Below are 13,387 nucleotides of genomic sequence, written 5' to 3'. Positions count from 1 at the left end.
TATAGAGTAGGTCGTTAGTTTTCTAGTTTGAATTATTTCACATTTTCATGTCGGGGCTTTTTAAAGCTGACTATACGGTGTGGCTTTTTTTTTTTCTTTTTTTTTTGTGTTGAAGGCCGTAGGGTGACCTTTAATAGCGTTTATCTTCGTCATTTGAACTATGGTTGATAGTTTGCAATCATACCAAATGTCCTTATGTTTATATCATCCCCCTTACTTTATAATTGTTGCACATTTTGTCATGGTGGGGCCTTTTGAATAATTAAAACTATGTTCAAGCTGTGTTGTCTACATGAATTGTATGACTAATGTCGGACAGAGATGCAAATTATTTTTTTTTATTATATATATCTGTTTTGTTTCCGAACATTTCTTTTCTAAAAGTAATTTACTAGAATACTTTTTCTATCCAAGTTTCGAAACAATTCATAAAGGTTTTGCAAATATGATGCTATTTTACGAGGAGCCAGCTTTATTCATTTTCATGATTAATATCATCCCCCTTACTTTATATTTGTAATAACATAAGCAACACGACGGGTGCCACATGTGGAGCAGGATCTGCTTACCCTTCCGGAGCACCTGATATCACCCCCAGTTTTTGGTGGGGTATAGTTGCTTAGACTTAGTTTTCACTGTTGTGTCATCTGTACTATTATTTGTCTGTTTGTCTTTTTATTTTTGGCCATGGCGTTGTCAGTTTGTTTTCGATCTATGAGTTTACATGTCCCTCTGGTATCTTTCGTCCCTCTTTTATATTACTAGAATACTTTTTCTATCCGAGTTTCGAAACAATTCATAAAGGTTTGGCAAATATGATGCTATTTTACGAGGAGCCAGCTTTATTAATTTTCATGATTAATATCATTGGTTTAATAAAAAAACACCTTGGCTCTACCACTGAAATTTACAACGTAGTATAGTGAACGGCGGGAAAGATTTCACGACGTTGTTGCGAATAAAACTTATCCCAACGTAGTTTGGCGCCTTATTGGCAAACGTCCCATTTGCCAATAAAAATTAAGGTTTATTGCTTTTATTGAAAAAACAAGCACATGGACCCCCAGTTTTTTCTTTTGCAATCGATCAAGTTCTGTTTCGAAAACGCTCCGCCAACATTTTAAGAAAAAATCAACGATAGAATTTTTTCTGCACTTCTGTGTAGACGCAAAAATATTTTCAACTTCTTTATTTCACTTGTATTAAAAGAATTTAGGATATAATTATTTATTTCAACCGTTAACTTGTTACAGCATACTGATGCCATGGATCAAGGGAACATTTTACAAAAAACCCAATTAAATTATGACTGTTCGTTCAAAAGTATTGGTACTTTCCTTAAAAGTCCTTATTTATGAAATTTCAGGGTTTTTCCTTCAAATATGCAAATTTCGAACCAAAATATCTCAAAAAGTAAGTCATGAAGGTATATTTTTCTTTGCATATTTCAAAAGTACACATCGAAATTGACCTTCTACCAAAATTTCAAGAAAAAATCAACAAGGGATCTCTACTGTATCGTATGCCCTTAAAAGATCAAATAATAAAGTTGCAATGATAAAATTGCATCTTATATTTTTTTTATTAATAGCAACTTCTTTTTATTTACAATTTGAAACATAATTAAATTGTTCGTTTATTTCTTGCCTGTATCTGCACATTAATTTACTTTTGAAATAGCACTAGATAGTATTTCTGCATTGTTCATGACATCTCTGGAGATTATAACTCAGAAAAACAGAAGCTAGTATAAGAGTGTATATAATAGTGTTTTTGTTGTTAATTAAACCAGTTTCATGTAGTTAAGTACTTTTTGAAGTAAGTTTTAGTCTGTTTATTATGTATTTCATTTATTATTTCACAGATTGAGACAAAAAATGATGAGAGTATTTTAGAGAGCCTGTGTCGCTCATCTGCATCTTCAACAATGGCCATTTTGGGTAAAAATAATTATTTAAGGGTAATAACTCCATAAAGAGCTGACCATTTTGAGTCATGTTGACATATTTGTAGATCTTGTCTTGCTGATCATTTTAATTTTTAAGTTTCTATCTATCTATTAAAGTTTTCATTATAATTGGTAAAATCATGGTAATAATCATCATTTAAGGGAAATAACTCTTAAATGGAGTTGGCTGATGATTTTGGACTTGCAAACTTATAAGTAAATCCTGTATTGAAGATCATTCTTATTATTTAAAGTGCCTATCTATTATAGTTTTCTAGATAATAGGCAAAAACGCAAAAAAATCTGTAAAAATTGTCATTAATGAGCAAGAACTCCAATATGGAGTCAACATACAATTTTGATAATGTTAACTTATTTGTACATATTGTCTTGCTAATCTTTTTTGATTTATAAGTATCCATCTATCTTTAATAGTTTTTATGATATTAGGCAAAAACTCAAAAAATTGGTAAAAATTGTCATTAAAGGGTAATAACTCCAATAAGGAGTTGTCGGACTATTTCAGCTATGCTGTCTTATTTGTAGATCTTGCTGCTGAACATATTTGCTTATTTAAGTTTCCATCTATCTATTCTAGTTTTTAAGATGTTACGTAAAAACACTTAAAATTCGTCATTAAAGAACAATAACTCTAATAAGGAGTCGTCAGATGATTTTGTCCATGTTGATTTGTTTGAAGATATTATTTTGCTGATCAGTTATGTTAATTTAAGTTTCTATCCCTCTATCATAATTTTTATGATATAATGCAAAAATGCAAAAATATGGTAAAAATTGTCACCAAAGGGCAATAACTCCAATAAGGAGTTGTTGGATGATTTTAGCCATGTTGACTTGTTTGTATATCTTGTCTTGCTGATTATTTTTGCTACTTTAAATTTCTCTTTATCTATTATAGTTTTCACGATAATAGGCAAAAGTGAAAAAAATGGAAAAATATGTCATTTATTAAAGGGCAATAACTCCTATAAGAAGCCGTCTGACAGATTTGAGGGAAATAGACAATAGGTAGATCTGGAAATTTCTGCCTCTGTCAAATAATCTCTATTGATAGAGATTTTTCCAAATAATAGACAAAACTTGCATTTTACCCCTTTGTTCTATTTTTAGCCATGTCAGCTATGTTGGTTGGTAGTTAAGGTCATTGGACATATTTTTTTAAACAAGATACCAAAATGATGCTTGTGGCCAAATTTGGTTAAATTTGGCCAAGTAGTTTCTGAGGAGAAGATTTTTAACATTTTAAAGTGGATTTTAAATAGCTGGTCATGAAAGATGTTTTATTTTATTTATGCTAAAAGGTAATGCTTTTTTACTAACCTGAAGTTTGGATTTTAGATTTTTCACCACTACTAAAGCTTGTATTAACAGCAATGCTTTCCTCTGCAGGTTTCTTTGTGTTGGAGGAAAGAAAGAAGACCTTTTCTGCTGTAGGATTAGGCCAAGATAAAATTCCCTTTTTATCAACACAACAGAGAGACTGAAAATAGGAAAAAAATCAATGAAAAAAAGAAAAGGAGAAAGAAATGTCCCTTTTTTACAGTAATTCATGTTTGATTCAGATCTCAAACTGAGTGGGTGTGTTTTACGATCTTAACTGGCTATTAAGCCCTCACACAGTCAGCTTGGTGCCCTAAGGCATTTGGTGAGCTTTAGAATATTGTTGTTGTCATAAAGTTGGGTTTTGCATATGTTGATTTTGTTCGGCAATACACTCCCCCATCCACAATGGATTTTGGAGTTTATTCTGACGAGGACCAAAATATGTTACTGTAGGGCATTCAGTTAGTTAGCTGTAGACATAGTAGTGTGTCATTGAACCATACGATCAGCATTACACGTTGTAGTTTGCGGATAATCAGGAGCTGATCCAGCACGTCCGTTCAGCAGTAAGGACTGAGAAGTGAATGGATCTCAGTTATTTAAGCTGCATGAAGAAACTAAAGAGGATGAGCAGGGACATACTGACAATCTTATAACCTTTTCAGAATAAAAAATAGAAAAATTTGAAAGGGCTTCTGCGGAACCCTATGTCTCGCCTGCAATTACTGCTGTCAGTGTAAAAGTGTAATGTTGACTTAAAAAGTGAGTCCATCTATTATCACAAGAGTGCACACGCTGAAATGTCTCGCCTACTATACTGACCATTGTTTTTATGCTGATAGTCCTACATATAAAGTTTTACTACAAGTATCACATTAACATTTATGATCCAAGAAAATGAGGTCAAGGTCAGATAAACCAAGCCGGATATACATGTACACATGAAGGTCAGATGATACCTGCCAGACAGACATAAACACCTTACAATCATTCCATACACCAAATATAGTTGACCTATTGCTTAAAGTTTTAAGAAGAACAGACCAAAACACAAAAACTTAACATTGAGCAATGAACCGTAAAAAATGAGGTCAAGGTGAAATAAAACCTGCCAGACTGACATGTACATCGTAAAATATTTCCATACACCAAATATAGTTGACCTACTGCATACAGTTTTAGAAAAACAGACCAAAACATAAAAAACTTAACATTGAGCAATGAACCGTGAAAATACGGTCAAGGTCAAATAAAACCTGCCAGACTGACCTGTACATCGTAAAATATTTTCATACACCAAATATAGTTGACCTACTGCATACAGTTTTAGAAAAACAGACCAAAACACAAAAAACTTAACATTGAGAAATGAACGGTGAAAATGAGGTAAAGGTCAAATTAAACCTGCCAGACTGACATGTACATCATAAAATATTTCCATACACCAAATATAGTTGACCTACTGCATACAGTATTAGAAAAACAGACCAAAAACACAAAAACTAAACTATGACCACTGAACCATGAAAATGAGGTCAAGGTCAGATGAAAACTGCCAGTTGGACATGCACACCTTACAATCATTACATACATCAAATATAGTAGACCTATTACTTATAGTATCTGAGATATGGACTTAACCACAAAAACTTAACCTTGTTCACTGACCCATGAAATGAGGTCAAGGTCAAGTGAAAACTGTCTGACAGGCATGAGGACCTTGAAAGGTACGCACATACCAAATATAGTTATCCTATTACTCATAATAAAAATCTCAACTTTTTTTTCAAGTATTACTGAACCATCAAAATGATGTCAAGGACAATGGACATATGACAGATCGAAACTTCATATCTTAAGGCATCTATATACAAAGTATGAAGCACCCAGGTCTTCTACCTTCTGAAATATTAAGCTTTAAAGAAGTTAGTTAACACCGCCGCCGCCGGATCACTATCCCTATTCGAGCTTTATGCGACAAAAGTCGCAGGCTCGACAAAAATACAGAATTAAAAAAATTAATTTTCTTTAGATGCTATTTCTTTGTCTTAAAGATTTAGCTTCTGTCTAAGTTTCATGAAAATCCAAGATGGTTAACAAATTTATCATGTCAAAAAAATTTAATCCCAGACTGTCTGTAAATGTTAAAACTGTGAAAGTCCATCTATCAAACAAATACTGAAAATGAAAACAAAAAAAATGTTTTCAAAAGTTTGCTTGTATGAAGGTTTGACAAAGTAATTGATGTATAACAAACTTTAACACCAGACTGTTAACTGTTAACTGTAATAAAAACTAAGTCCATTTATTAGTAAAATATAGGAAAATGAAACCAAATAATTTCAAAATTTTGCTCTGGATACTATATTTTGATCATAAACAAACTTCTGTCCAAATTTCATAAAATTCCATGAAGGTTTGACAAAGTTATCAATGACTGAAAAACTTTAACCTCAGATCTAGACTAAATCTGAAAGTTAACTGTAAAAAAACTAAGTCCATTTATTAGTAAAATATGGAAAAATGAAAATAAATATTTTTAAAGTTTTGCTCTGGATACTATATTTTGGTCATAAACAAGCTTCTATCCAAATCTAATAATATTCCATTAAGGTTTGACAAAGTTATTGATGTTCAAAAAACTTTAACCACAGACTGAATCTAAATGTTGACGAGGCCAACGCCGATGACGGATTCTAGGATCACTATGTCTCGCTTTTGCGACATAAATGTTGCAGCCTCGACAAAAATTCAGCTCACTGTACTCTTTTTCTTGCTTCAGAACAAAGTATCAGATTTTCATTAAAGATCTAGAAGGATTTTTTTTCTGCTATTTTACAATCAAAGATGTACAAGATCCTTTTCCTCATTAATATAATTAAAATTACACAATATGGCATCTAAATAAAGAGTACAAGATAAGACTAGTTATTCCAAAAGGATATTAAAAAGTATAAAATTTATACTTACTGTTATAGAACCAAGAACTTGTGTTATATTAACTCTCCTGGTAACTACAGAACAATCTCCTTGTAATATTGACCAAAACCAGCTTAGGATTTTATTGTAGTTTACATCCAGTTTAGTGTCGTCTTCTGATATAGTACTGTCACTACTAAAACTGCTCTCTGGATCAACCTTTCAAAAAAAAAATGTTAAAAAATATAAAATAAAAAATTAACATGTCTTATATAATAAAAGAACAGAGTTCCAATGCGCTCCTGCTTTGCACAAATTCTAACCTGTCCAAGGGCAATAACTCAAATTGATTTTTTTTATCTTTAATTAGATATAAGAAGATGTGGTATGAGTGCCAATGAGACAACTCTCCATCCAAGTCACAATTTGTAAAAGTAAACCATTATAGGTCAAAGTACGGTCTTCAACACGGAGCCTTATAGCAAGCTATAAAGGGCCCCAAAAATTACTAGTGTAAAACCATTCAAATGGGAAAACCAACGGTCTAATCTATATAAAAAAAAAGAGAAAAACTTTTGAACCACATCAACAAACGACAACTACTGAACATCAGATTCCTGACTTAGGACAGGTGCAAACAAATGCAGCGGGTTTAAACGTTTTAATAGGTACCAACCTTCACCCTTATCTGAAACTTTTTATAAATTGAAAAATAGTTGACCTGCACTGATTTCCAAACATGTCCTAGACAATGCTGATATTAGCCTTTGATATAAATTTCAAAAATATCTGGTAAGAATTGTACAAGTGAGAGTGATAACAATATAATATTCTATTGAATTACATTTCTAAGGGACATAACTCCTGTAAAAAAAATAACTGAGTGCTGGTTTTCAAACAATTCCAACACATTGCTGATATAAACCTTTAAATTTCATATCAATCCTTGAAAAAATATAGGCCTGAAAGCACTTACAATGCAATTTTCCATATCATTAATATTTCAAACGGGCATTACTCTTTTTAAAATAGTTGATCAGACTGATTTTCAAACTTTTCCGAGACATTGCTGATATAAACCTTGATATATATATTTTATAAAAATCTGGCAAGAATTGTACATGTTAGAGCACTTTTCATAATGCAATTTTCAAAAAAAATAATATTTCCAAGGGGCAGAACTCACAACAAGAAACTGACGTGTTATCAAGGGCCCTGCTTCCATGTTTATGTATGAAGAGCTGAAACAAATAACTAATATTAAGGTGAACAAAGCAATAGATGTTCTTTAGGTATAAATGTTTGTGCATATCATGTTAATATATACCCAGTATATGTAATGTGTAAAAATTTGCTCTACAAACCTTAAATGAAGCCTATGAAGTACTCTTGATTATGACACTATACTTAATGGTTTGAAAAGAGTAAATTGGTTTTACATACTCAATACACACCTTGGTATATTTTGCTGTATGGGATGCTGAAAATACTCTGGCTTGACCATAAATGTCAAGAATCCTCCATAACAATGGATATAATGCTGGTACCATAGGAAGAATAACATGGACCTAGAACAATATACCATTAATATCAATCAAATTCAGACAACATACAATTGATATCAATTAAATACATATTCATTATTTACAGTTCCAAAATAAGCAGCTACACCATAATTGTATAACATAAACTCCCCTTTATGCACCATTATGTTCCCATTACTCCTGAAAAAATTAAACTGTTTCAGTGCATATTGAATGGAAGGTAGCCTTAAATTGTAATTAGACTGTCTTATGTCATGGGGTATTGATAGATAAAATGTACTTTACATAATCATTAATGCACACCATAAACTGCTTGTATTTTGATCAATTAAGTTTACTCTGGTAAAATCAAAAGGTAGCTTGTGTTAAGCTTGTCAAACATTGTGGTTTTTTTTAAATGATATGCAGCCATATTGGTCATCAAAATTACAGCAATTTGGGTGGTAACTAGCAGTTGACTTTACACTTGATCCTACTAGGAATATATGTATTTCCTATTGGCTCTTATGTAAAATTAAGTTTCTTGTTAAAGCCAATGAACCTATCTAACCATTTGACATTGGACTTCCTTTTAATATTTAATTTCTTTCAACAAACTTCTCCATAGATTCAAACTTTTAACTAAGCTGAAGTAATATGTGATATCCAATTAGAACAAGCATTCTGAGAGTATTGCATGGCAATACATAGTCCCCTACCGGGTAAAAATTCAATACTGGAACAAAATGCTAACTTGTTCTATAACTTGTCATGGTGTAAACAAAAAGAAAATATCAAGTCAATATCTTCAAGCATGACTAAAAACAGTGTGGAAAACTGAATATATGAGTGAATTTTTTCAAGTCCAAGGACCATAACTCTGCACAAAATTATCAGACTAAACAAAAATTTGAACTTGATCTGTAACTTGTCATGATAAAACTATATACCAATTGTCAATCAATATCTTCAAGCATGATGAAAACTAGAGGCTCTAAAGAGCCTGTGTCGCTCACCTGATTCTACTTTGGTTTTGGAAATCATGTTAAAATAGATTAAAATCATAACAGATACCCTAATAATGAGTGAGGCCAAATTTGGTTTAATATTGGCCCTGTAATTTAATAAAAAATCCTGGTAGCCATCTTGAACAGTAAATCAGCAACAAAGTAGCAACACTTCATCAGCACCTCATAAGAAACTTTTATGCCATGTTTGGTTTCTATCCATTCAGTGCATCTCTAGAAGAAACATTTGTATTATATTTCCAATAGGGTCTTATGTTAAAGGAAGTCTCCCCGCTGGCTGCCATCGTGGGTGAAGGATCAGCTTCAAAGTAACAACACTTGGTCAGCACCTCAAAAGGAACATTCATGCCATGTTTGATTTCATTCCATTCAGTGGTTCTCTAAAAGAAGACATTCGTATGTATTTCCCTTAGGGTCCTATGTTAAACTAAGTCCCCAGCTGGCAGCCATCTTGGATGATGGATTGGCTTCAAAGTAACAACACTTGGTCAACACCTCAAAAGGAACATTCATGCCATGTTTGGTTTCATTCCATTCAGTGGTTCTTTTAAAGAAGACATTTGTATGTATTTCCCATAGGGTCCTATGTTAAACTAAGTCCCCTGCTGGCGGCCATCTTGGATGATGAATCGGCTTCAAAGTAACAACACTTGGTCAGCACCTCATAAGGAACATTCATGCCATGTTTGGTTTCAATCCATTCAGTGGTTCTTTTAAAGAAGACATTTGTATGTATTTCCCATAGGGTCCTATGTTAAACTAAGTCCCCTGCTGGCGGCCATCTTGGATGATGGATCGGCTTCAAAGTAACAACACTTGGTCAGCACCTCATAAGGAACATTCATGCCATGTTTGGTTTCATTCCATTCAGTGGTTCTCTAAAAGAAGACATTTGTAAATATTTCCCATAGGGTCCTATGTTAAACTAAGTCCCCTGCAGGCGGCCATCTTGGATTATTGATCGGCTTCAAAGTAACAATACTTGGTCAGCACCTCATAAGGAACATTCATGCCATGTTTGGTTTCATTTCATTCAGTGGTTCTCTAAAAGTGTGGAAAACCTACAACACTCTAACATTAGATATGATTAATAGTTCTCTAACATTTGATATGATGTAATACAATGTATATCTATTTTCAAATTACAATCAAATATAATTAATAGTTCCAAATATTTTTTCTTTCATTTGTCACAAACTAATATAGATTTGTAACTTATCTATAAAATGTCAACAACTTTTATCTACACAATGTAACGTAATGAAATATATACCTTAATAAAAATAGATTATTATCTAATTAAAGGATTTCACTTAATAAAAAAAAATATATATATATGTAGCATTCAGAAAATTAGTTTATACAAAATAACATATAAACCTGCCACAAAATTCCTCAAACAATTTACCAAAGAATGTCTTTAGAAAAATGAGTTATCTCCCTTTGTACAGATTATATGGTTTAACATAGTACTCTAACATTAGTTATGGAGTTTTTTTATGGACCATAACTCTGGACTTAATCATCAGACCGGAACAAAATTCGAACTTGATCTATAACTTGTCATGATAAAACTATACACCAAATATCAAATCAATATCTTCAAGAACGAAGAAAAAAAGTGTGGAAAGCTGAGTTGCCGGACTGACGGATGGACAGACGGACGGACGGACAGACGGACAAAGTGCAAACCTAAAGTCGGTAGGGGACTAAAAATAGTAAAAGGTGGACAAAAAAGTCTGTTCTATCCATTCAAATATATATTTAAATTTCAAAATAGTTTTAAGGATTTCATGTAAATTTGCAATCTTAATTGTGCATTCATTAATGAAAATCTTCTGCAAATAAAATAATGTGAGATTAACAAGAAATGGCATGCTATGTAATGCAAAGAATACCCTCACTTGCTTCATACCAAAGACGGGCAAAGAGGGTATAGTTAAGATATGTATTGGCAAAGAGGGTATAGTTAAGATATGTATTGTCAAAGAGGGTATAGTTAAGATATGTATTGTCAAAGAGGGTATTGTTAAGATAAGTATTGTCAAACAAGAAGTGACTACCAAACAGATCTAAATTCATTTTAATAAGTAGAACTCAACATTATTAAGATCCAGAAATCAAAGTATTCCTTTATACAGAATTTGAGTAATATGTTGCTTTTGATTTTACCAATGGATGAATAGATAAGGTGATTGCTGTATCCCATTACTCTATTTGTGGGGGTATAATAACACTAATTAATGACAACATTAGCATATGAATAGCAACATGAACTATTGTAATGTTCATCAACCATTTTTGGCATTTAATAAAAATCATGTCATTAATCTCTGAATTTACAATTCTGCTGATTCATTTTTATTCATTTGGTATACCAATTTTCCTGGGTTTCATTTGTCACAGCAAAGCACAAATTCAAGAATTCAACGAAGAATAATATTGAGAAATGTGTATTGAGGAATATTAAATTTCACACCTTTGACTTTAAAAAATGATTGACAAACTTTTAATATGATAGCATAGGTATAATCCTTTATGAATTTATCGGTCCATATCATACATTATACAAGACAATTTTAATTGCAACATCTTTTATCAAAATTACATGTGAAATAATTATTTCCATCATGAAACTTAAAACTTAGAATAGCCTTGTACATGTTCCACAGAGTATATATAATAAAACCATGAGATGAGTAAATTGTATCATTTTTTATGGCTTAGGTTCTAGCTTGGCCTGCAAACATTGTAAGCATGTTTCTTACTTTTGATCATTTTCTAGTGACTGCTTATTAAGTTGTGATTAGGGAAAATAACTTTCTGTTGTTTCCTTTATTCAATCAGTTTTACATCAAAAGGCTTTGAATACCTTATGAAATTCCGCCAAGAATTATAAATGGTAAAACAAACAAATAATAGTTGCCTTTGTCCACCCTTGTAATCAACGATTTTAATGAACACTTTAACCTCTAATGACCAAGCGAGGATTTTGACAATTTAAAACATTTTCAGTTACTTTCTATCTTTTGTTTGATTATTATTTAAACAGAGACCTACGAATAAACATATCTGAAACATTTTTTTATTTTTCAAACAGAGATCAATGAATTTACGTATCCCAAGAATTGTCTTTTTTCTTTATCCAAGAAAATTGATACCCAAGAAAATAAATGAATCCACAGTATTTAAAAATGCTATAAATACTACCTGTAAAACAAGAAACATTTCTGTCCAATGTCCACTGTGATCAGGCATATACATGTATCTTAGAATGTTTATCAATAACATTAATGCCTGAAAAAAATTATACATAAACAACATAAGTATTTAGTCTGTAATGAGTTACTTAACTTTGGTTTGTTTTTATAATAATGGAAATAGTGAAACAAAGAAGACATATGCATCTTACTCTAAAATACAAACTTCTGGTAATACGCATTGTGTATAAGTTTCATAACATTTAGTTGAGGCAAACTTAAGTTAGAGAACGGAAACCAATTTTGGGGCGTACAGATGGACAGACCGACGGACAAATGGACATACGGAGGGACAAGGGTCAAACTTAATGCCCCCTCCGCTATGGTGGAGGCATAAACAAAAAATTGAATCATAATTTCCTACAAAGTTTCATGAAATTCTATTGTGTGGTTTTAGAGGAGTTGCATGACAAGAACAGGACTGACAGACGGACTGACAGACAGACGGATGGACAGATGGGTCAAAAACATTATACCCTATGCAACGTTGTTGTGTGGGGTATAATAAAGTACATACTTGTGTTTATAAATAAAAGGAGATGAAGAGTGAGACAGCAACTGAATACATTTAAATTGAACTTTCTTAATGTTAATTTAGAAGACAGGATCTGGTAACCAGAAAATTTATTTTACATGGCCTTATGTTCACACATTTATCTAAAACAAAGTTTTAGCATGTTCATACACAAGTTATTACCAGTATTCATATATACAGAAAATCCACATCAATATAGGTATTAGCTTTTTTCTTGCTGTCATTTTTGTTAATAAAATAATTGCAAACTGAATACATTTGAAACACTACAGACTACCGCTGCGAATACGTTAATTCTTAATTCAGAGTCAAATAATAAGAGAAATAATAAAAACAAAAATTGAAGTACACAATTATGAACTATCTGAAAATTGTTTGATTAAAATAAAAAGAGAGTTGAATATACTTGTGAAATTCACCCTATATAGGTTTTCCTTCTTTTTCTGAGATCTGTCTCTTGCAACAAAACTAAATAATTATAGCCATAAAATCTTACAAATACTACAGGTAATAATAAAATCTTACAAATACTACAGGTAATAATAAAATCTTACAAATACTACAGGTAATAATAAAAATCTTACAAATACTACAGATAATAATAAAATCTTACAAATACTAAAGGTAATAATCTCCTCTCAACCAAATAACTTGCTATCATATATCTTTCATTTTCTATTACTGTAACAGGCCTTGGAAACTCATCTTCAAGCATTGTTCTAAAATGAAGAAAAAATGTTAATTTCAGTTCATAACTTCATAAATACAAGGACTAGCAGTCTGTTAAAGATGTGCTTTATTGCATACATTTAGAATATTAAATTCAATGT

The 13,387-nt window shown here is 31.8% G+C and overlaps 1 protein-coding gene across 1 annotated transcript in view; it reads right to left on the bottom strand.

Annotated features, from left to right (window-relative positions):
• Positions 1 to 13,387, bottom strand: part of LOC127710268 (transmembrane protein 94-like) — a 77,018-nt gene that overhangs the window by 51,296 nt on the left and 12,335 nt on the right. The window contains exons 6-10 of the mRNA XM_052216044.1: positions 13,171 to 13,276; positions 11,973 to 12,059; positions 7,666 to 7,779; positions 6,263 to 6,430; positions 3,290 to 3,449 (exon numbers count right to left, since the gene is read on the bottom strand). Coding sequence (XP_052072004.1) covers positions 3,290 to 3,449; positions 6,263 to 6,430; positions 7,666 to 7,779; positions 11,973 to 12,059; positions 13,171 to 13,276 — 635 coding nt within the window. The remainder of the gene's footprint in view (positions 1 to 3,289; positions 3,450 to 6,262; positions 6,431 to 7,665; positions 7,780 to 11,972; positions 12,060 to 13,170; positions 13,277 to 13,387) is intronic.

The sequence above is a fragment of the Mytilus californianus genome, unplaced genomic scaffold, assembly GCF_021869535.1.
Source record: "Mytilus californianus isolate M0D057914Y unplaced genomic scaffold, xbMytCali1.0.p SCAF_7, whole genome shotgun sequence".
NCBI classification, from domain to species: Eukaryota; Metazoa; Mollusca; class Bivalvia; order Mytilida; family Mytilidae; genus Mytilus; species Mytilus californianus.
The sequence above is the reverse complement of the archived record's forward strand: the minus strand, read 5'-3'. Positions and strand labels throughout refer to the sequence as shown.